Source organism: Cucumis sativus, chromosome 5, assembly GCF_000004075.3.
Source record: "Cucumis sativus cultivar 9930 chromosome 5, Cucumber_9930_V3, whole genome shotgun sequence".
Classification (NCBI taxonomy): domain Eukaryota; kingdom Viridiplantae; phylum Streptophyta; class Magnoliopsida; order Cucurbitales; family Cucurbitaceae; genus Cucumis; species Cucumis sativus.
This window is the reverse complement of record NC_026659.2, coordinates 31,818,693-31,842,953: the sequence shown is the minus strand read 5'-3', so window position 1 is coordinate 31,842,953 and position 24,261 is coordinate 31,818,693. Positions and strand designations below refer to the sequence as shown.

The 24,261-nt window shown below is 36.3% G+C and overlaps 3 protein-coding genes across 6 annotated transcripts; 2 read left to right on the top strand and 1 right to left on the bottom strand.

The window, feature by feature from the left end:
• The first annotated feature begins 2,378 nt into the window (after positions 1–2,378).
• LOC101209773 (transcription factor bHLH81) lies at positions 2,379–6,942 on the top strand. 4 transcript variants are annotated; one of them, XR_004217033.1, is made up of 6 exons: positions 2,379–3,121; positions 3,211–3,339; positions 3,644–3,709; positions 4,687–4,855; positions 6,212–6,280; positions 6,500–6,942. XR_004217033.1 is itself a non-coding variant. In XM_004141518.3 (5 exons), the coding sequence occupies exons 1-5, from the start codon at positions 2,699–2,701 to the stop codon at positions 6,545–6,547; spliced, it is 735 nt and encodes a 244-aa protein (XP_004141566.1). In that variant the 5' UTR covers positions 2,386–2,698; the 3' UTR covers positions 6,548–6,942. The 4 variants fall into 4 exon arrangements, 2 of the variants coding, with proteins under 2 accessions (XP_011656122.1, XP_004141566.1); XR_004217032.1 differs by having other exon boundaries at positions 4,687–4,860; XM_004141518.3 differs by lacking the exon at positions 4,687–4,855 and having other exon boundaries at positions 2,386–3,121.
• A 2,600-nt stretch (positions 6,943–9,542) lies between these two features.
• LOC101209530 (FT-interacting protein 7) lies at positions 9,543–13,294 on the top strand. The gene has a single exon (XM_004141517.3). The coding sequence runs from the start codon at positions 9,979–9,981 to the stop codon at positions 13,018–13,020; it is 3,042 nt and encodes a 1,013-aa protein (XP_004141565.1). The 5' UTR covers positions 9,543–9,978; the 3' UTR covers positions 13,021–13,294.
• A 498-nt stretch (positions 13,295–13,792) lies between these two features.
• On the bottom strand, positions 13,793–24,134 carry LOC101209285 (threonylcarbamoyladenosine tRNA methylthiotransferase). The gene is made up of 11 exons (XM_004141516.3): positions 23,839–24,134; positions 23,689–23,727; positions 20,844–20,935; positions 20,195–20,444; positions 19,929–20,048; positions 19,740–19,815; positions 18,711–18,919; positions 18,503–18,611; positions 17,537–17,629; positions 15,948–16,108; positions 13,793–14,649 (listed from the first exon to the last, which is right to left on the bottom strand). The coding sequence occupies exons 1-11, from the start codon at positions 24,028–24,030 to the stop codon at positions 14,083–14,085; spliced, it is 1,908 nt and encodes a 635-aa protein (XP_004141564.1). The 5' UTR covers positions 24,031–24,134; the 3' UTR covers positions 13,793–14,082.
• Positions 24,135–24,261: the final 127 nt, after the last annotated feature.

Sequence of the window (24,261 nt, the reverse complement as noted above, 5' to 3'; positions counted from 1 at the left end):
GTTCTGGATGTTTTACTTGTTGGAGAATCACTTTGCTATGATGCATTGAGTGGGTCTCATTGAGACCACTAACCATGTTTAATAGTATCTGCACAGCTTTTGAGACTGATTGTTAGATGATATAGAACTAAATTTATATTTAGTCACTAACTTAAATTATTTTTAGACAATTGGTAATTTAAAAACTCCACTTTGGGTTCAATACGATTAAAAAATCTTTTGATTAGGAATTGTGATTACGTGAATGAGGTTCATGTGATTCGAGATCTCTATTATTAAGGTTTTGTCCATGTTTTTCGTGTGTAACTATGTTGCACTTGAGTTACCCATGCTTGAAAACCTCAACTTTCACCTATTTGACTTGAAGTCCACCTCACCATGATGCGTTCGATTTTAGTGCCTAAGCTTAGTTGTTTTGTAAATAAATAAACAAACTTATGATTATTAATAAAATAATTGTTATTGTGCTTTGTGTCTTAATATTACATAACAACTCACTCAATCTAATAAACAAAATTGAAGGTTGTTTACATGAAACTAATAAACAAAATCGAAGGTTGTTTACATGAAACTAATAAACAAAATTGAAGGTTGTTTACATGAAACTTGAACAACATGCAGGTGTCATAGAATGGATTATCTTCAAATAATAATTTGAAGAGTTTGTAGTGATGGATAAAGTTGGGTGTTTATCCTAATAACATTATGGGATACGACTCTGTGACTCGACTATGGGATACGACTCTGTGACTCGACATATGAGTGAGTATCATATCCAATGAGTTTGTATAAGATTGAATCACAAAATAATAATCTCTTTATAATTACGTCAATATTATTTCAAATAATGATCATATATTACTAGATATTAACTTGAAGGAGTTATGAACTCATGTCTATAAGGGCTCATCCTTTTATTTGCATGAGTGATATGAGTCACTAATTCAATATGTTTATCATTTTGAGAACTCGGTTGAACAAAGAGCTAGAAATGTAATTTCACAAGATAGAATTCATTCATTCTCGTACATAGGTAGGTAGATGAGTAGTTTTCAAATGGTGACTTTAGGATTTGAACAATGGAGTCTACCTTCGCATCGACTAGAAAGGGACTTAGTTTATGATTAGACCATGAAAAGTATTTGTTCATTAGATAAATAATAGTGTTTGGGTTAGTTGCATAAATGACAAAAAAAATAAGATATATAACACAAGGATAAAATAATTGCATATATAACATAAATTAGTAAAATACTAAAATACCCCCGTGCAACCATAATTTTGGACTATTTTTCTTGAATTTCTCAAATTAAAAGCTATATAATTGATGGTTGCTATCTTTAAGAGTCACTTCTAAACTTCTTTTCTATTTTCTCACATTGAAAGATATTATTGATAGCTACAATTAGTTAATATCATTGATAACTGCTATGAGTTGTTATCATTAATAGCTACTATCAATGGTAACTTTTTATTTACCACCATTACAGTTGTTTTTTTTCTAGATTTTCAAATTTAAAACTATCATTGATAGAACTTAGAATATCAATAGCAATTAATAGTTGTTATCACTAATAGATGCTATTAGTGATAATTTTTACTTTAAGAAATGTATTGTTAGTTGATATCATAGATAATGGCTATTAACGATAACTTTTATCAATGATAGTTTGATTAAAGAAATGTGTTATTAGTTGTTTTATTTGGGTGCTATCACTAATAGTTGCTAGCAGCGACTGCTTGGAATTAAGAAATGTGTTATTATTTTCTATCATTGATATCTTTTATGTGATGTTACTACAAGTGAATATCATTTATTGAAATTTGAATTCTTTTTCTCCTCTTATATGTTGTCCAATCAAAGAGGATACATAAATGACATTTAAGCAAAAAATAATTGAACATATAACACAATGATAAAATAATTGTATATGTAGCACAAAATTAAGCTAAAGACTAAAAAGATGAAGACTATCAATAACTATTATCAATAATAGACTTCTATGACAAAAAGACTTGATATATAGATATTAGTGAAGTTGTATCGGGGTCACTAATAGCTCTTCTTAGCTTTAAACTGTTTGATACATAAGTTGGAGAGCATAATATTAGGTAGGGGGTAAATGTAAAGGAAGCTTTGGATCATGAAGATTCAAGCGTTGAAGATGACAGGAGTGATTAGCATATGGTGAGACCCCCACCCGCTTGATTGAAGGTAAATATTGAAGCGGCGGTGAAGTAAAAAGAAGAGGAAGGGGACGCGCTATGAATCGCGTTGGAGAAGCGTTGATTGAATCAAGGCAGTTTGATGAGATCCAGACAAGTAATGAAAGAGGAGGGGGAGGGGAGGGGGAGGGGGAGGGGGGAGTTGGGTTACCTTTTCAATGGATTATTTAATTTGATGATATTAGTTTGTTTGTTGTGTTGAGGCGGAGTTCCCGTGAACACGTCATCCAAACAGATAAAAACTGGGATCATCGTTGATGAGTGGGTTAGGAAATTAGAGAGATGAGGGATACCGTACACCTGAGTAGTAGGGGATCATGGGATTGGGTTTCCTTTCTTTCCTTTTCTTTCCTTTCTCCTTAAATCAAATCTCAACTCAATCCCCTCCTTCTCTGCTGCTGCTGCTGTCGTCGTCGTCGACTCGTCGTCGTCTTTGTGACTGACTGACTGACTGTACCACCACCCTCGGCAGATGCAATCCACAACTGGTGCTGCTTCTACTGCTACTGCTACTGCTAGTAGTCGTACCTCCGCTGGCGGCGCCGGCCTTGCTCGCTTCCGCTCTGCTCCTGCTGCCTGGTTGGAAGCTCTTTTGGAGGACGACGAGGAGGACCCTCTCAAGCCCAATCCCTGCTTGACTCAGCTTCTCGCCGCCAACTCCTCCGACCTCGATTCAGCTCCCGCGGATCACCCCTTGTTCGACCCCAATCCCTCTCCCGCCTTCCACAGGCAGAATAGCTCCCCACCTGAGTTTCTTGCTCCCTCTGGAATTGCTGAAGGATTTTACACCTCCTATCCTCTCAATTCCTCCCCTACTCTCGACATCTCTCCCACCTCCAAGCCATCTACAGATGTCGACGCCCAAAACTTCTTCCCCAAATTTTCACCTCAACTGGTAATCGTTTTATTTGCTGCCTTCTGTTTCACGATGCCCACTCATGATTTCTTTTCCCTTCAAATTATTTATCTGTAAATTTTGGGCAGAAAAGGGAAGGAAGTGGAGTTTCCAGTTTGATAGACATGGAAATGGAGAAGTTATTGGAGGACTCTGTGCCCTGCCGGGTAAGAGCCAAGCGTGGCTGTGCGACGCATCCTCGGAGCATTGCTGAGAGGGTTAGTTCTTTTTAAAAGCTTATATCTATCTTCCTTCACTCTTTTCGTTGACCACTTTTCAATAACCAATCTCACTCTGCATAACGTTTGCTGACTTTTGAGATGGATTTTTTTTTTTTTTTTTTTTTTTTTGCTCTATTCACCATTCATCATCTGTGCTCTCTTGTTGCGTCTGTTTCATTCTTACTTTCTACCCCTTTCTGTTATTTGTTGCCAAGCTATGCTAAATCATCACGTTTGTCTAATCACTATAACAACACACAGCAAAAAAATATTATTTACTTTTTTTTTTTCCTGATGGTAGGTTCGTAGGACTAGAATTAGTGACAGAATAAGGAAGCTTCAGGAAGTTGTCCCCAACATGGATAAGGTAAACTATGTCATGGTTGATCGTTATGAATGAATTTGGATCTATCTTTTATGATACGTATTGAAAATTCTTTTCTGCCATGTGGTTCTTCTTGCAGTTCCTTCCTTGAATTCCATTTTTATTTTTGGCTTCTAGTTTAGGCTGGAACTTTACTTTATGATTAATGAAGTCTAACATGTTACAATTAGTTGAGTAATGGGGACAAGATTGTGTGGTTGGACGTGGACCATCCTTACTAATTTCAGATAATATTTTTTCCCTAACCATTTCTCATTGGTTGATGAAGTAGATTACCCAAAAAACAAAAAAGACTATCAGTGAGTAATTACGAAAACCACCTACATACCTACAGTGTGCTATGAGGGACAGTAGACTATATAATTACAAAATGCATTTTACATCTTCCGAGCAACAAAGCCATCTTACAAATTTTTTGGACTGATGAAGTTTACCAAACTTCACTGGAGTTGGTCTTAAATGGATGTGGCACGTGTGCTAATATATTGAATTTTTTTATCTTCTCATGTATCAGATGTTGGGAATGCCGGTTTATTAATATGTAGGAAATAAACATTCATCTATTTTTTGGATAGTGAACAATTTTACTAAATAATGAAATAAACAAAATCGAGATACTATCCAAAAACGGAGAGTTTACAAAACCCTTCCCAATTGAAAAGGGAAGAATTTAAGCTGTCATTGTTGAAAGGAAGTATATTCTTACACCAGTAAAGAGCTATAGAGACAGTTGTTTCAAAGTTTTCTTGGGGATAAGTTTCTGTCTCTTGGAAAATCCTAAGATTCCTTTTGTTCCATATCTTCCATAAAACTGCTCTGATGATACGTAGCCAAAGAATACTCTTTGTAGATTTGAATATGTATTCTATTTATAGCAATTCAAGTCAATTTGTAAGTTCTAAATGGTGGGACGACATTCCAACCAAAGGCACTAAAGACTTCAGTCCATATTTTTGCAGAGAAGGGAAGGGAAGGGAAGGGAAGGGAAGGACAGGGGCAGTGAATGAAGATGTGCCTTTTAAGATTCTTCAGCTTCTTAATACTAACCAAACGATCTAGACCTCAGCTACATGCATTATGCCAATCGGCCCACCAATGGGGGAGCAACTTAAGATTGAACGTGTGAGGGTGAGGTTAGGATTGTATACACATATGCATTTGTTTGTTGGAATCCTGGAAGAACTTCAATGCATTTTGGTGACTTATCTTTGATGGTTGATTTTGTGATGAGAACTTCTGAATATTTTTATGGAAAGACAAACTTTTGGGTCTCCTCCATGAGGTTTCAAAGGAAAACCTTAGTCCTTAAAGTTTCGAAATAAATTCTAAACAGTGCCTAGGATTTGACCATTAGTTGACTAACGGAAAAATGCATTGATTAATCTAATGGTGCAGAGCTTGGGAGCGTCCACACTTCAACATGTTTTCTTTTCCAGTTGAGCTAAAAATTAGGTAAGCAAGGTGGAATGGCAGAGACGAAATTAGAAGCAGACTGAAGCTTCAATTCAACTAAGAGAAAACTGGAATCTGCCACCAACTTTAGAGCAAAAACAAAGGGTTGAGTTGACTGAAAGAGAGTTAGGAAAGAATTCTCAAAGTCTATTCCTGAGAGAAATCCATGTGCGCTATTCGAAAGGTGTCTAAGTAAATTCACATAATCTTTTTATACCCACCCTGATTCTATCTCTCTACAAACAAATAACCCAAAATAATAATTGATAATAATAATTCTTGTGAACATACATGGGTTTACTTTTAGCATGTAAACAGAGAAATGAGTTGGAACTGATAACTTGGTTTGGGTTTAGTGCTATTAGGATTTTTGGATGGAGGGACTTTCTTTCTAGATCTACTGGCAAACGAGCGTGAAGGTCATCTGCTCAGAACAAGCAAAAATGTGGTGGATAAGAGACAATGATGAAGGCATATGTCTTCAGATGATGATGGTGATAACTAGGAGGCATAGTAGGTAATTGTGGTCAGAGAAGAGCGGCGCTAATGACTAGAAGGGGAGAGAGTGGAGAACGAAAAGGGAGAGAGGGAAGTTGGCAAGTTGGAAAAGCAAGTCACTAACTTAACCGAACACATTTTAATTCCGTTTGCGAAACATCATTTTAAACCGAGGCTCAAACTTCAGGACCGATGATGCAAAATTACCATTTTAAAATTATTATGGGTAGGAAGGATGACATATCTTTCTTATTTCTGCAATGGTTGTTTATTTCAGGCTTGAACCCACGTGGTTTTCCTACTAGACATATTATCCTCTTATATATTCAAAAACTCTCTTTACTGTTTCTAACGCTTGTGAGACTATGTAAGCATTGTTTTCATTTCATATGGACAAAAGATTCATTTCCATTAACTTTAAACTTGAAACTAAGATCTGATTTATGGAAATTGTGAAACTATATGATGTCATCTATATTTGTTAGCTGAAGCATAAATAAATTTATCGATTTATCATTTTCAATCTTCTTGCAGCAAACAAACACTGCAGATATGTTAGAAGAAGCAGTAGAGTATGTCAAATTCCTTCAAAAGCAAATCCAGGTATTCAACTGAATTAGCTAGACGCTGTCTTTAGATTCATCTATGACTACAAGTTTATGTGAAAACTGTTGGAGCCTCAAAAATCGTTTCTTCAATTATTACCTCAAATGATATCAGTTTGGAAACCTAATCTGTAACGGAGAAATATCACTTTGCTTCAAGTTACTACTGAAGTTAATGAAATTTATACGAACTGAATTGTCCCGAAACACCCAACAGGAACTTACGGAGCATCAGCGCAGGTGTAAATGCATGGTGAAAGAATAACAGGTTGAAGGAAGAATACTACTCCAGCCTGCAGAAATCGCCCTTCCACGATTAGTGTAAATTAGTAGGATTTCTGGGGACTTGAAAGGTCGTAAAAAGTAAATGAAGGTGTTTTAGCTATAATATTGTTATCTCTTTGGTTCTAAAGAAAATATCAACCTTGTAATGCATGCATTCAATATATATTGCATTCGTACGCAATAAGCAGGTGTAACAAAATGTTGGGGGACTCTTTTTTTTTTTTTTTTGGGAAAAAGAAATTGTTGAATAGTCCATTAGAACATTAGGTCTCTAATTTAAGGTACTTGTTCTGTGTAATTGTATTTTCAACATCCATCCAATATTATCAGGAGAAAGCTTTAGGAATCGAAATCACAGATCAATTTTTTCGTTTCCCCCTTTTTCCCTTATATTTATTTATAGTTGCATTTTCTTTTTCATTCCATGATTGGCATTACAGAAATACATACCGCATTGGATAAACAAAGATTCAATTGTCACCTTTAATTTTTAAAAAAATTAAATGAAATTAGCTCTCGACACCTCCAGCAAATATGTTTAGTAATTACACTTTTAAAATATGTTTAGTAATTAGACTTTTAAATTTATTAGTATTTTTACAATTTATAATAAATTTAGAAAATTAATTACACTTTTAAAATATGTTTAGTAATTAGACTTTTAAATTTATTAGTATTTTTACAATTTATAATAAATTTAGAAAATGTATTGCCATCAATCTTATTATCATATTTTGTTTTTTTTTACTATTTTTGTAAGAGTTTCATATTATTTTTGGTCTCTACAAACTGCTTTAATTTCTTCTAACTGATTTAATTCTGAAAATAACATTAGTTACATTTTCTCAAATGTCCAAAAAAAACTCATTAAAGTCATGAAAAATAGTTGGGTATAAAAATTTGATGGAAGTATGAAATTTTCCATTTTCAAAAGTTTATCGATAATATAAGCTTATCTTTGATAGATTTGTTTTTTTAGCGCTAATTACAAATTTAGCAAAATTTACCTTTAATTATAGAAAATGTTAAAAAAAAAACTATTGAAGGAATGAAATTTTCGAGTCTTTCAAGTTTATCATTGATACCTATCACTAGAATTTTTGTAGAACTATTATAATTCAATCAACTATCATTGATTTGCAAGGGTAGGAGTGACCTAAGTTGAGTTGCCAACATAGTAAGCATGTCATTTTGGGTACTTCACTAAATAGAGAGGTGAAAACATAAATTCACAAGATATAATTCACTTCCTTCTTATAAGAGTAAGTGAGTAGTTTTCTTATGTTGAGTATTTCGAGTCTTTGAACAAGAGGTCTCACCCTCTCACTAATCCAAGAGGAACTTTATTTATGCTTGAACCATAAGCAAATTGTTCATTATAGAAATAAGTTGTACTACAAGGATAAAACTGAAACATACTATCCAACTACAATCGTGAAGAACTTGTGAAGGATCGAGTTGCTTATACTAATTATATATATGGACACAATTTATCTTACAGTGGGTAAGAGAGTTTAACGTAACTATAATTTATTAATTATAGCTAGATTATTAAATCTACATAAAAAGTTGGTTTAATTTGTTGCATGCATGGTAGGGGATGTTCAAAAGTATTGTTCGGATTCTAAAGTACTTTAAGAAGAGAAAAAGGAAAAAGAAAAGCTGCATTGAACTCTCTAGTGTGTGTGTGCATCATCAAATTAAAGAGAAGAACAACATTTATAAATTGGAATAAAGAAGCAAAAGAAGCAAAAGAAGCAAAAGAAGCAAAAGAAGCTAAGAGGAGGGGCCATCTGCATGCAAATGAATATTCTAATCGATCATACAAAAACAAATTTCCAAAAAGGATATAAATGAGAGGTGAACAACAACTTTACCTCTTTGCCCAATATTCGTTCTATAAAACTTACCTTCCATACTAACTTTATTTTTCTCTCATCCATTTCATTTCATTTAAGATTTACTAAAAGTAAGAAAGATTAAAATTGTATGGACTATGAGATTAAAAATGATAATTGAAAGAATAACTTATAGAATGGAGGATAGAGAAATTGAAATAAAATTAATTTTTTTAGCTATTAAGACGTAGATATATACCAATAATTAAAGCGTGTAATTTGTTAGCTTCTTCTTTCTAACTTTTATAAAAAGTGAAACCATATTGTATGGAAAGGAATTTGATGCAAAGCAAAGCAAAAAAAGAAAATACTGTGGGATATTCTATACTATTTCTTTTCTTTCCCTATCCATTCTTTTCCCATTTGTCTGTTGGCTAAAAGGATGAATCTTTCAATGCATATTTTTAAAGGTCAATACATTTATTATTGTTAATTGTTTTCATGGGCAAAAGCATAATGGTAATTTATAATAGTGCTGACCTTTTAGGCCAAACAAATTAACCATCTCCCTAATTATGTTAGTATTCATATACTTATTATCACCCTAATTCTTTGAAAGGGAGATGTCTATTAATCAAATTCAGAATATTGTTTTCAAATAAATAACATTTTGTTATAAAATAGAACAGAGTTTTCTTGTTCAAATTTCTATTTGTACGAAACTTAATTACTGCATGAATCCAACTACAGATGTTAAAATTAGTTGAGATTAATGAGAGTTTGAATGAATGAGAGTTTTCCCTTTTTTTTTTCTCGACAAATTGAAAATATGATCAACTTAAATCAACATAGTTCTAAAAAGCAGAGAAATATATACAACTAAACTTGATAATTCATTCTTAATCTAAACAAAGTAAGATATGGACCATATTACACATGCTGGTGACCAAAGGTTAAAAGGAATCTCTTCTCCCTAACTGTTGGGTTGTACTTGAATAAAAATCATTTAATCCAAAAATAAAAGATGCTTTCAAATAATAATAAATAATTTCCCTAATAATAATAATAATTCTTGCTACCCCTCTACCTAAATCATTATTTTCATCAACCCCACCATTATTTATCATCTTTTTATTTTTTTCCTTTTTTTTTTTTTCAACCCCCACTATTAATTATTATCATTACGTAACTGCTAATATGCTATGCTGTACCTGTACCGAAAAAGAAAACAAAGAAAAGAAAAGAAAAGAAAATCTGAAATACACATAGAAGAGGGGAGAGGAGTGGCTGATAAAGAGTTTGAGCACATTAGAATCTGTCTCAAACAAAGTCGCAATCCACTTTAACACCACCAAACAAACAAACACACCCTCTCCTCTCTCTCTCTCTCTCTCTCTCTCTCTCAAACCACCATCTGTATCTGTCTTCATACTCCAACAATCCCAAATGATCATCTCATTCTCTTCATCTTCATCTTCATCTTCTTTACTCTCACTCTTCCTTCTACCAACCTCTCTTCTTCTTCACTCCTCTATTACTGATCCCAATCCCTATCCCTATCCTTCCCTCCGCCATGACCAAGCTCGTAGTAGAAATCCTCGACGCCGGCGACCTCATGCCCAAAGACGGCGACTCTGCCAGCCCCTTTGTCGAGGTTGATTTTGACGACCAAAAACAGAGAACTCATACCAAACATAGAGATCTCAATCCTTACTGGAATGAGAAGCTCCTCTTCAACATCTCCCACCCTAAAGATTTTCCCAACAAGACCGTCGATGTTGTGGTTTATAACGAGAGGAAATCCGGCCACCGCCGGGATTTTCTCGGCCGTGTTAGAATCTCCGGCATGTCGGTGCCTCTTTCTGAACAGGAAGCTAATGTTCAGCGATACCCACTTGACAAACGTGGCCTTTTCTCTCATATCAAAGGCGATATTGGATTTCGAATGTATATGATTCACGATGATGATTCGTCTTCCTTTTCTCCTCCTCCTCCTACCCATCCAGCGCCACCACAACCTCCCCATTTCGAAACGCCCCTGCAAGAAATCAATCCCAACATATTCGATCAGGAGGAACTGCAAGTCCCCACTAATGGATACGAGAGTGCGAAGGTCAAGAAGAAGAAGGAAAAGGACGTCAAGACCTTCCACTCCATAGGAACAGCTCCGGCTGCGGCTGCGACCTCGGTGGCTCCACCACCGACAGAATTCAAGCGGCCACCACCAATGGCAACCCGGATGGACTTCGCTCAAGCAGGTCCATCTCCGGCGACAGTAATGCATTTACCAATTCCAAAGCAAAATCCAGAGTACTCTTTGGTGGAGACCAACCCCCCGTTGGCAGCAAGATTGCGGTACGGCTACAGAGGAAAAGACAAGATCATCAGCACCTACGATATGGTGGAGCAGATGCATTTTCTGTATGTGAACGTGGTTAAAGCTAAAGATCTCCCTGTCATGGATGTTTCAGGGAGTTTAGACCCTTATGTGGAAGTGAAGGTGGGGAACTACAAAGGAGTCACAAAGCACTTGGAGAAGAATCAAAACCCAGTTTGGAAGCAGATTTTTGCCTTCTCAAAAGAGAGATTGCAAGCAAGCTTACTGGAAGTGATTGTGAAAGACAAGGATTTGGGGAAGGATGATTTTGTGGGTAGAATTTTCTTTGATATCCCTGAGGTTCCATTGAGAGTTCCTCCTGATAGTCCATTGGCTCCTCAATGGTACAAACTAGTGGACAAGAAGGGAATCAAAGCAAAAGGGGAAGTGATGCTTGCTGTTTGGATGGGAACTCAGGCTGATGAGTCCTTCCCTGATGCTTGGCATTCTGATGCTCACAGCATCAGCCACAGCAACCTCGCCAACACAAGATCAAAGGTTTATTTCTCTCCTAAACTCTACTATCTAAGAGCCCAAGTAATCGAAGCTCAAGACCTCATTCCATCGGACAAATCCAAGCCCCCAGATACATTCGTGAGAATACAATTCTCCAATCAGGGTAAAGTAACCAAACCTTCTCAGATGCGAGTGATCAACCCAGTTTGGAACGAGGAGCTAATGTTTGTAGCATCCGAACCATTTGAAGATTTCATCATCATCTCTGTTGAAGATAGAGGAACAGGGGAGATTCTGGGAAGAGTGATAGTCCCGTCAAGAGATGTTCCACAGAGAATCGAGTCCACAAAACTCCCAGACGCCCGCTGGTACAATCTCCACCCTCCATACATCGCTAAATTAGAGGAAACAGAGAAAAAGAAGGAAAAGTTCTCCAGCAAGATCCATGTCCGTCTCTGGATCGATTCCGGGTACCATGTTCTAGATGAATCAACGCACTTCAGCAGCGATCTTCAGCCATCCTCCAAAGTCCTCAGAAAAGACAGCATCGGAGTACTCGAATTAGGGATTTTAAGCGCTCGGAATCTGCTACCAATGAAGAGCAAAGAAGGAAGAATCACAGATGCTTACTGCGTTGCCAAATATGGCAACAAATGGGTTCGAACCAGAACTCTATTAGACACCCTCGCCCCTCGCTGGAACGAACAGTACACTTGGGAAGTTTACGATCCTTGCACTGTAATCACAATTGGGGTTTTTGACAACGCTCACACAAACGGAAGCAAAGAAGACGCAAAAGACCAGAGAATTGGAAAAGTAAGGATTCGATTATCCACATTAGAGACAGACAAAGTATATACGCATTATTACCCTTTATTGGTTCTTCAGCCCTCTGGACTGAAAAAACATGGAGAGCTTCAATTGGCTTTGAGATTCACCTGCACGGCCTGGGCCAACATGTTGACACAATACGGGAAGCCATTGCTCCCCAAAATGCACTACCTGCAACCAATCCCAGTCCGCCACATCGATCTACTCCGCTTCCACGCGATGAACATAGTGGCTGCAAGGCTGTCTCGAGCCGAGCCCCCACTCCGGCGAGAAGCGGTGGAGTACATGCTCGACGTCGATTACCACATGTTCAGTCTCAGAAGAAGCAAAGCGAATTTCAATCGCATAATGTCGCTTCTCTCAGGAATCACCGCAATTTACCGATGGTTCAACGATGTGTGCATCTGGAAAAACCCAATCACAACCTGCCTCGTGCATGTTCTGTTCTTGATTCTCGTTTGTTACCCCGAATTAATCCTCCCGACCGTCTTCCTGTACCTATTCGTAATCGGAATCTGGAATTACCGGTTCCGGCCGAGGTATCCGCCGCACATGGACGCGAGATTGTCGCAGGCGGAGCACACTCACCCAGACGAACTGGATGAAGAGTTCGACAACTTTCCAACGACGAAGCATATTGACACGGTGAGGATGAGGTACGACAGGCTGAGGAGTGTGGCCGGAAAAGTGCAGACGGTTGTGGGAGATTTGGCGACGCAAGGGGAAAGGGCTCAGGCGATTCTGGGGTGGAGAGATCCGAGGGCCACAGCACTGTTCATCATCTTCGCGTTGATGTGGGCGGTTTTCATCTACGTTACGCCGTTTCAGGTGGTGGCGATTCTGATCGGACTATACCTGTTCCGGCACCCGAGATTGAGGAGGAAGTTGCCATCAGTTCCTGTGAATTTCTTCAAGCGGCTGCCATCAAAAGCCGATATGATGTTATTATAGATTTATAAAGAGGCTCACAAACAAATGACCTCTGAGATCACTTCTCTTGATCTCTATCCATCTTATTTGTTTTATTTAATATTATTGCAAATAAGTTCAAACACAAAACCACCAAAATCATAACAATCTATATATCCTTTCAGCTTTTATTATTTTTATTTTTTATTTTTTATTTCTTTTTAAGTTCAATTTTGAGCAAACTATGTCCATTCTATTTTCTTCTTCTTCTTGTGATTACACATAATATAAATCTTATTGATGCAATTATCCATCATTCATCAGAAATTCTTTTGTTTTCCTCTCTTGCTAAAAGGCATGATTTAAAGATTAAAAGGGAGTTCTTATATGATATGATAAATAAATAGTGAACACCCCACGTTTATTGTGTCTCGTACCTAATTATCATTGCTTTAGACTACCGCTTTTAGATTATAATATAGGCTATAGCTAAACATGCGTGGTTTAAGCTACTCGTGGATTCCATAAGCATTCTAAATTTTAATGTCTTAGGAAAGAACCTTGAGTTTTTATTAAAAAGCATGTCATGTTCGATGAACAATAATTATAGGATAGAAGATCGAACTTTCAACCTCTAGAGAAAAATGTCCCATCAAATACCATTTCATTAATTTTTGTCGTGTTAGATTGAATTCAGATTCTTGACAGTGCGACATAACCTTTCTTTAAAAAAATTATCATTATAAAATCACTTCAGTTAAAAATCTTTTCTAAAACATTATATAATAAATATATAATATTAGAAGTCTATTGATTATTGATTCTAAAAGTGATACCCATTATAATCATCACAGAGACACTTCAATTCCCTGTAACATTTTAAGTTGTTTGACAAACTAAATATGAGATCTAATGTAACCTAACAAATTCAAAGTCAATGCAACTCTAAACAGAACCGTGATATGGAAACAAAATCGCTGAGATCTCAAGTTACATTCGAGATGGTGACCGCGAAAAATATCACATCTCTGGATGAAAAGATGAAACAAAAATTGTTACAAACTTTCTTAAACATGATTAAATACAAATTGGCATTGTATAGTATCACCAACTGGAGGAGAATGTTGTGGATCCAAGATGAAACAGTAGACCAAAAATAGTGAAGGTACTGATTAGTATTCCACCAACAAGAATCTTATCAACCACGCCCCACTCATCCAGTCTTCCTCCAGCCAATGTTTGCTTTCTTTCAGTTACTATGGGATTTTCTGTCTCCTCCCTTTTGGGCAGCACATGGCTCTTCCGTCTCCTCAATACCCATTCAATCAGATTCTTCCTTTTTGGCTCTTCAGGCGAAGGGACATTCCTTGAGGAATTAACTTCATCACCCACAGCGACTGCTCCTTTGCAGCTCTCCAGTCCACATGCACAAGATTCAGGCTCCGTGGAACATGCACAAGTTTCGTGAGTGTTAGAGCAGGGAGAAACTTTGTCTTGAGTCAGCGTGTCTTCCAGAGTAGTTGTTTTATGATGTTTGGTACTGATGATTTCAATCACTTCCCCAAAAACAGACCACCTTCCAATGGATGTTATCTTCACCGTAGCAGAAGTTCCCAGCATAGTTTCCGGGGCAATTACAAGCACTTGGATGTACCCCTTGGTATGGCCAACCTAGGGAAGCAAAATAAATTGAGTTAATCAAGAAAAGAAACAGAAGTTCTTTGAAACATTAGATCACAGCTTACAGAAACAGCAATTTTAAGAGTACAGATCAGAAAATCTAGTTCCATTGGGAATTGACATTTATTAAAAAGAACTTAATGACAATGGTTTCATTTTCACAGAGGAAGAACAAACACAGCTGCCATTAAGAAACAGAGAAAAGAAGAGAGAGGATTTAATCGCAAAAATAATTTCACAAATTTAAAATTAATATCCTTGATGCAAGTATACCAGCCTTGCTTAATAAAGGTCAATGCTTCGGACCATCTTTCTTCCAACGTCAAGTGGTTGTGGGGAATAAATTTATGTTTCCTTTGTTTCATGGCCTTGGTCCATGACTGTATACTGTATAGCTCAATTCTTGATTGACTCTTTGTACCTCTTACCATCCCGTTGATTCCGCTTTCCAAACCTATGCTCATACTACTACGTGTGAGTCTATGATCCATTTTTATGATAATGACTTATGGGTCTAAACTTTTGAGTACTCCCCTAGTACCATTGAAAGGTCACTGATATTTCATGTCCTAACGTTTGGACTTTGGCTTCTTCCTTATTACTTGGTCAACTACATTCGGCGGTCCACTAAAAAAAATAATGAAACCTCGTATCCAAAAAATAGAACCCCAAGGATAAACAAATTATTTCTATTACTATTCAGAGCTCTTCAATCAAAATACATCCTTTGGATCCAACTGACAAGCTAAGTAAAACCCATTTACAAACAAAGGACCAATCAAATACCACCTTAATGTCTTGAAATCCTAATTTGGAATAGGTTAACCAATTCTAATTCACTCCAAGATCAACAGATGATTACCGACACCGTTCAGCTGGGCTTTTTCCCTCCGTCCAAACGCATGTAGAACACTACACGGTGGGTTTAAATGTTTAATTACATTTGCAGTAGATATTTTCTAATGTTAATTTGTTAAAGAACACAGACTCGAATCTAAAATATTTAGATTCTAAAACTGTAACAGTGGATTCTATCAGTTCCCTATTCTATTTTCTCCCTGTTTTGTCTGTAATTGTAAATAAAATATCATTTCCATTAACCTAAAAAGACCAATTAAAAACCTAGCTGTCTAAAAATTTAGGCCAAAACTGATCGAAGCAAATTTCTTACATCGTCCGAACTAATAGATAGTACTTAGTAGTCACCTGAAACTAGCCACTAAACTGTAGGCAAATTACAAGTTGGTAGACTTAGAAAAGATAGACATTAGGCAGTATGACTATCTTACCAAGTGAATGCCATCTGCAGCAATTTCTGTTATCCAAATTCTTTCCACTCTGCCCTCCATTCCATTATATGGTGTAAAAGCTTCAAAAACTGAAGTCAATTCACGGCTTCGTTTCTTGACAATAGCACTTGGAACTTTCTTCATCCTGGCAGCAGGTGTCCCTGAATGATAATAGAGTGTTTTTTCATTTTAAATGTCTGGCTGCTGGAAATATTAGTTTTACAATCACGTTCTATTTAGTTTTATAGATAAGGGAAAAGTTCCAAAAACATTAAGCATAGTTTAGACGGATATATCAAGACAATCAATTTATTGAAAGATATTGCTACAACCAGGGTTCTAAGGTAAGATATATCCAAACTCTTTAATTAATCCACATGCATATTATTATTATTTATTTTCTAGTTCACCAATTACAAGGGTGGAGATAGCTCGAATTGGTTTGCATACGCATACATAACTTGTCATACTGTGGCTATTATCACACCACTTCATCTCAAAAAGTTGATTTAATAATGCAAAGATCCAAAACTAGCGATTGAAATTTGAAAATTCTGCCATTCAACCCAAAATACTTTTTGGATATTTGTTGAGCTCTTTTTTGAGGTTGTTTCTCTTTACTTATTTATTTTTTCATAGAAACAGCATCTTTCATTGAGAAAAAAAATGAAAGAATACAAGGACAAACAAAAAAACCAGCCCACCAAAAAACACCCAAACTAAAAGGGGGTCCAACTAATTAGCCTGGAAGAAAGCCATAGAAAAGCTATCAACACCTAGAGATTTGCTTCTATCACAGCTGAATACAGCCTATTTAATCTCGTCCAAAGTAAACAGGGCCACCAAATCCTCATCTTCCCTTGTCAAGATAGGGTTCCAATCAATGCCCTCCACAAACGGCCCTGACATCCGAGCTATAAAGATTTGAGAAAAAACTAATGATTTCCTCCTCAATCTCCATTCCATCCCTTGTGCTTTCACCATTGTCTGACTCTAAAAGGAAAAGACCTATATGATTCTAGTTCCTTCTACCATTTTCCACTTTATGGAAAAAACCAATATTACAATCCCCTTCCTTAGCCCACTTAATTTTAGACTTTTGGTTCCAACTAACATTTTCCTTCCTAATCATCTCTGCAAGATCCAATTTTAGAATAACTCTCTCCTCTTTAAGGGGACTATCCAAGAGACCTTCCAAATCCATAGCAACAATCTCATCAATCCTAGCAATTGTTTCCTTCTTTTTAATCTGAACATCTCGATAAATATATCTATTCCACCCTTTAAACTGACCTTTAAGGTTGTTTCTCTACACTCTTCTTTTTTTTTTCAAGCTCTGTTTTTCCACTTAAAAGAAAAAGAATCAAATACATTAATATGGGAAAAATCCCTTTTTCCTCACCTAATTAAATAAGCTGCAAGCAAAAATAATATAACTAAATGGGATGGGTTCAAAAAGTGTTTGGACTAACACAATGTGTGCGTGCGTGTGTGGAATCTTAAGCTAGTCCGCATTCATGTCAAATCATTCCCATACTTAAATTCTAAGCAAAGAAATAAAGAGGTAATAAATGATCGCATTTGCATACCGGGTCGAGGATAGAACTGTGAGATGTGAACTTGAGGTAAATTGTACTCTTTAATAAGGTTGATAGTTTCACAAAAATCTTCATCTGTTTCCCCTGAAAAGCACAAGAATTGACAAATACATAAGATAATAATAATAATAATAATAATTGAAAAATAAAGCCTAAAAACTTACCACAGAAAGGTACTTTAATGTGATAAAATCAAACAAAGATCAAAATTACAAAAAGGTCCATGACCTGGCCCTGACAAGAAGGCATAGTATCTAGCCCTCTCCCAAACCTCCTCACACGATCTATCTCTCTCTCTCTCTCTCTCCGATAATCCTGTTATTTCTCTCAATTCAGATACCCCACAAAAAGGGGAAAACAACTCAAATATTAGTATATTACAGGCTACCCAAATGTGAGTAATACTGTATGCAAACATTGATGGAGAAACAAATTCAAGATGATACAAAGACACAAATGGGAGGAAATGGTTATGCAAACAATAAATCTTCACACTGCCGCATGAAGACCAAAACAAACCATTCAGGCTTGACCTTTCAACAACCAGGGACTCCGATGTATTTTCCAGGTGTTTCCAAAATAATATAATTATTTTGTGTATGGTAAAGAGAGTGGGATTAACCAGAGTTCCACTGCTAAAAAAAGGGGATATGAGATGTCTCCATAAGGCCAAAGGGTTACATTTCCATATTAATCAGATATGGTTTCATCATTAGGACAAATTTATATTTTAAAACGTTTTTATGTTAGGTTCAAATATTGCATTCAAAGACAATAATTTATAGATTACACTGTTCCAGTAGTTGATATCTTGTAACATAGAAATCAATGAATGTGGAAGCATATATTCCCAATCCAAAACAGTATGCAAAGAACAAAAAAACCATGCACACCTACAGAGAGACAAAGATATGAGTACAAGAAAATCAATACATAGCCTTGAACCCACTTACTAACCGGGAAATCCACATATTATATCAGTAGCAATCTGCATCCCAGGAACAAGCTCAGTTAAGGTATCTACTACAGTCCTGAACTCACTGACTGTATATTCTCGATTCATTGCCTGGGAGAAAATATAACCATTGTTCCTTAGAACTGTTCTGGCATCAGGAATTCGTCAAAAGAATATATATAAGGAAATTAATGTGGAGACAATGCTTACACTTAAGATTGCATCGCTTCCGGATTGAACTGGCACATGCAAAAAGGAGTATACACATGGATGAGACAAGACCTTTGCTATCTCTTTCAAGTGCTCAAGAATGAAAGGAGGATTTGTCATCCCAATCCGAAGCATTGTGCTTGCATCAGATGGAAGCTCAGAAACAATTGCATTTAATAAAATTGGAAGATTGACCCCGATGTCACGGCCTGAAATTTCATTATACGGCATTAGCAAGAACAAATGTTTTACAATTTTAGCAACCTTGGATAATATACATTATTTCAACATTCAAATTCAATAGTATCATAAAAGATATATCAGCCAATATTTAAAAATTATCGTAAGATTCATGATACAAAACCAGTCAATGGTTAGTCGGCCAACTTGTCCATTTTTTTTTATTATTCTTACGAGCGCCAAGAAAATCGACATAAGGATCTAGACCTACAGTCGTTGGCTAATTGTATCTCAATTTGTAGCTTCATTTTGATCATTAGGCTAACCTGTTTGAAAATACGATAGTACAAACAGAAGCACAGGAAAGCACTAGGAAAGAAGAATAACAAAATAATAATCAACAGTCAAAACTCTCCTCGAAAAGACATGTAAAACTCTACAATAAACCTTTTATTGTGCTTTTGGAAGAAAAACTAATCAAATTGGCGGATGAATCAAAGTTTTCAAGCTCTGTAATCTTGGCTTTAGTTTTACACTTAATTTCTTCTTTAACCTGGAAACTACAATTTAACTATTTCTTATAAATTTTTATAATGCGCATCAAAATTGATAATTTGAAGAACTGATAAATGTCCACTATGATGAAAGAACATAATCTTCATACAAATTTTCATCAAGATTAACTTTTTTAGAAAATCCAACTTATATTTAGGTGGATTCAATGTAATCTTCCAATCTTCCATCACAACAACTCAATCGACACAACAAAAATTTACAATAAAAAAAGTATCAGTTTGTCATATCCTATAAAAATGAAAAGCAATCTCAGATGGATGTAGTGCAATGTACCATAGGCCCCCGTGTCTTCACTGCTCAACCATATTTCCCTGACTCCTTCATTGATGACAGATCTTACACGCCTTACCTACAAATACAGTTTTCACAAATCATTTTTCAGACAGAACAACATAAAGTTTCCGACTGAAAACTGGAGTATACATGTCTTACAAAAGCCATACATTAGTTTAAAGTCCTTACAAGGCTATCAACAGTGTAACTTCCCAAGTGACCACGAGCATGTTTTGTCTTGCAATATGTGCAAGCACCTAAACAGCCAACATTGATTGGAAGTATTTCAATGAACTTGTTCTTTCTCACCTGTTCAAATATCAAATATAAATCATTTATTTATATAGTTAGCCAAAGGGTAAAAAGAAAATATAAGCTACGAAAGCTTTTATTTAAAAATAAATACATGAATAAATAAAAAGTCTCAAACAGCTTGAAAAGGAAACAATTCACACTTTTGGAAGGTCAAGTGCTGGCAGTGTCTTGCGATTTAACAGCCTTACTTCATGACCTTTTAGTGTCTCTTCCACAACTTCTACCACGCGATCAATCTGCTGAACTCCTACGATACTGACCCCTTCTAACTCCTTTAAATCTCGACTACCTTGTGGTACACACCCAGCTACCACAAGAGGCTTTTTTGCATTTTTGCATTTTGTTATTAGAGTGTCCATAGCAGACTGACTAGGGGATTTAACTGTGCAACTGCAGAAATATTTATCAGGCTATATTCCAAATATTGAGCCTTTTGTACATGAGGAAGAAAAATATTTCATGATTTATATGCAAAATTATAGGTCTGTGGTAAAGCAAATATGTGCACAGCTATCTACAACAAAGCAAATAAATGTGGAGCACTATGAAGAGAACGTTGAAGGTAAATGTCTTCAAGAAGATGTAATAACCAACAAGGGAAAGAAACAAAAAATTATTGAATAATTGCTGTCAAGAGCATGCTAAGGCCCACACCCCACACCCAAAGTAACAATCCACGTTATTAGAGGCACATAATTTCTTTGATCACAGAATCAATTACAGCACCTGTAAGCATTCACAGGCAATTTATGATGACACAACTTTTAAACTTGAAGGAGCAGATCATACGTATTTATAAGCCACAAGTCTGCATCTTCAGGATTGTCGCTTAACAAATAACCAAATGCTGAAAGCTGACCAGCCATGTATTCGCTGTCACTCTGTCAATGAGCACAACAATGAGAAAATTGTATCAAATTTTTATTTTAGCAATGATGACACAACTAATCCAGATAATATAAGCAACCTCACAAATTAAAGTTATTGTTAAGATTAATAATAAAAAAAATTGGCGTATTAATACCAAAGTCCAAATATTGGTAACTTCCTTTTCCAATTCAAAACACTAATCTCATAATTTCATATGTTGACTTGGTTTAAGGATTCACCCTAAGATCCATGTATCTGGAATAATTGCACGACCGACCTATTTTAGAAATCCAAAATGAAAAATGCCCCACTTTTTTAAAACAGTGTTAATTGACCTCCTGTTGACGTCATGGTAAGTGAAGTTACGAACTTGCCATTGATTTCTTTCTTCCTCTTTCCAACTTCTTCTCCGGCCGACCACAACTTCCAACATACCATGATGTAACTAAAAAGGCCACCTAGATAACTAACCAAAAGCTGTTAAAGTTGTTACAACTAAGCAATTACCCAACTGTAAAATTCTAGTATAAATAAACATCTTCACCACATTGGGAAGATAAGAGAAAATTTCCAGAAAACATACTTGGATTTACACCATACCAACTTCTGCAAAATCACGGTCAAGTATCGCTTCCCTATTCCAAGAATTAATGATCTCCTTGATCAACTTGGAGGAGCTCTTGTTTTTTCAAAGGTAGACCTAAGAAGCAGATATCATCAAATTAGAATACGGTCAGGGGACGAGTGGAAGACGGCCTTCAAGACTAATGAGGGGTTATTCGAATGGTTAGTGATGCCTTTTGGCTTATCAAATGCCCCAAGTACCTTTATGCGGTTGATGCACCAAGTGTTACATTTATTCTTAAACAAATTCGTAGTAGTCTACTTTGATGATATCTTAATCTATAGCAAGAATGAACAAGATCATATGCAGCACCTGAAGCTAGTTTTTGAAGCCCTTCAAAAGAGTAAGTTGTTCACTAATTTGAAGAAATGTATTTTCTGCACGGAAGAAATATCTTTCCTATGCTTTATTATATCTGAAAATCAAGTGAAGATGGATGAAAGCGAGGTGGAAGCTGTAACTAAATGGCCGATACCTAAATCAGTAAAGGAGATTCAAGCTTTTATGGGGTTGGCATCTTTACAGGACGTTTATTAAGAACTTTAGTTCTATAACAACTCCTATGACTCATTGTTTCAAGAAGGGAGCCTTTTATTGGGGAGAAAAACAGCAGCACAGTTTTGACTCCCTCAAAAGAAAGCTTGCCAGCCAACCAGTCCTCAAATTACCGAAGTTTGACAGCCCTTTTAAAGTGGCAGTAGACGCCAGTGGAGTGGGAATTGGTGCTGTCCTTTCCCAAGAAGGTCATCCGGTAGAATTCTTTAGTGAAAAATTGAGTCCTTCTCGGCAAAACTGGAGCACATATGAGCAGGAACTTTATGCACTCGTTAGGGCCTTAAAACAGTGGGAGCATTACTTATTATCTAAGGAGTTTGTGCTGCTTACTGATCATTTCTCCTTGAAGTATCTCCAAGCACAAAAAAACATTAACAAGATGCATGCCAGATGGGTATCTTATATCCAAAGATTTGATTTCTTAATCAAGCATCAAGCGGGGAAAGAAAACGGAGTTGCAGATGCCTTAAGCAGAAAAGAGACTCTCCTCATTATGCTCTCAGCTGAAATTACAGCCTTTAACCATCTTCCAATGCTATATGAGACTGATGAAGACTTCGGTGAGATTTGGAGTCATTGTACTGCTCATATCCATGATCGAGATTATCATTTGGTGGAAGGTTTTCTCTTTAAAGGAGACCAATTATGCATTCCATATACTTCCTTAAGGGAAACCCTAGTTAAAGAATAGAAGATAAATAAATAAAAGACATTTCATTTTCTCCCCAAAAATTTGGGTCGTCCTCCATACAAATTTCCACATGTATTTTATTAAACTACTTAAAGTTAATCACCAATGATGCAAACAAAGGACTTCTTGTTCAATTTTCCTCCATGATGCCCGATGCATTCTATGTAAAAGGGATAACATGACGAGAATCGTATATTAAACGTTTGTGCTTTTGTTTTGCAAATAGAGTATTGTAGATTTCCACAGAATCAAGAACCGAGTTCCTTGGGCACTGCTCATAATTCATAAAGATAAAGTTAATTCATAAAGATTGCAAACTTTTTAATGCTTAGAATGCTATCAAAGGGCTTTCTATTGTAGTATTATGAAAATCTAGGCAGTGTGCATAGAGTGTCTTCGTAGAAATATAATTTGATGATTTCAATCTTCTTCCATTCAGCTAGAATCAAAGCTTTCTTTTCCAGGACTTTTCCTCTTGCAAATTTGGATCACATCATGATTAAGGAGAAAAATTTGTTCTTCATTAGGAAGAAAAAAAATATATATGTGTGTGATGTGTCCGCGTCACCCATTAAATCTGCTGAAAAAAATTTCTAGTTTTATTGTTATATATTTATCACATCTAAAAGCTTTGATTCTAATCAATTTGCATCATTTGAAAGCCTTAGGTAAAACCCATAAAAGCCAAAACAATGAATACAGGATGGAAAAGTAAAATCCAGTTAAAGAACGCAATAAATAGCAAGGATAAAAAGCTAATGACCAATCAACCTCTAACTGGATTAAGTGTTCATCAGATAACAAACAAACTCTAAAGGAGTTAAAGGCTTGGACCTGCATTTAAGCCCGTGAAATGACAAAATCAATTGAATATGCGGGGATGAAGAACTAACCTGGTTGTGAGAGCATCCAAAGGTTTTGACATAAATTGTCTGCCAAATTACATCGAAGTAGACACTTATTAGTGTCCGCGAAAGAAATGTGAAAATCAAAAACAAAAAAGATACATTTAACGCGATACAAGGAGGCCTGAAGAGGAAGACCTGTGTGCCTGGAATCTTAGGTACAAGTGGATTTTGGATCGGAGAGGGCTCGTTGCTGGAATCATCAGCACTTGCATTAGATTTGAACATGTTCTTTTTCTTCGGCTTTACACCCACTGCGGTTATCGGAAGACGGTAACCAGGGGGAGCTCCGCCGCCGCCGCCGATGAGCAAGTCTTCTATGTCTTCCATGGCTTAGAACTTCCGCCGCTGGAGAGACGAGAGGGCAGGCGGGCGGGTCACTGCTGCTGCTGCTCGTCTTCTATGTGTTGGGCTTAGTAGTAAGTCTTAAAACATATCAACCCAGGCCCATCCTCGGTAGGAAGCTATCAAATATTGATAAATAAATACCCTAATCATAAATGTCTACAAATTGGGAGTATTTCCAATTGTTTTCTTTTTATATGTATAAAATTTTGTTGT

Excerpts from the sequence above, each read along its gene's own strand:
- LOC101209530 (XM_004141517.3), top strand. The coding sequence starts at position 9,979 with ATGACCAAGCTCGTAGTAGAAATCCTCGACGCCGGCGACCTCATGCCC.
- LOC101209285 (XM_004141516.3), bottom strand. The coding sequence starts at position 24,030 with ATGGAAGACATAGAAGACTTGCTCATCGGCGGCGGCGGCGGAGCTCCC. Across the intron at positions 23,728-23,838 it reads CTAAGATTCCAGGCACACAG|ACAATTTATGTCAAAACCTT; the intron begins GTCTTCCTCTTC and ends GTAATTTGGCAG. Across the intron at positions 18,920-19,739 it reads TGAAGACACGGGGGCCTATG|GCCGTGACATCGGGGTCAAT; the intron begins GTACATTGCACT and ends ATGAAATTTCAG.
- LOC101209773 (XM_004141518.3), top strand. The coding sequence starts at position 2,699 with ATGCAATCCACAACTGGTGCTGCTTCTACTGCTACTGCTACTGCTAGT. Across the intron at positions 3,122-3,210 it reads CCAAATTTTCACCTCAACTG|AAAAGGGAAGGAAGTGGAGT; the intron begins GTAATCGTTTTA and ends AATTTTGGGCAG. Across the intron at positions 3,340-3,643 it reads CTCGGAGCATTGCTGAGAGG|GTTCGTAGGACTAGAATTAG; the intron begins GTTAGTTCTTTT and ends TCCTGATGGTAG.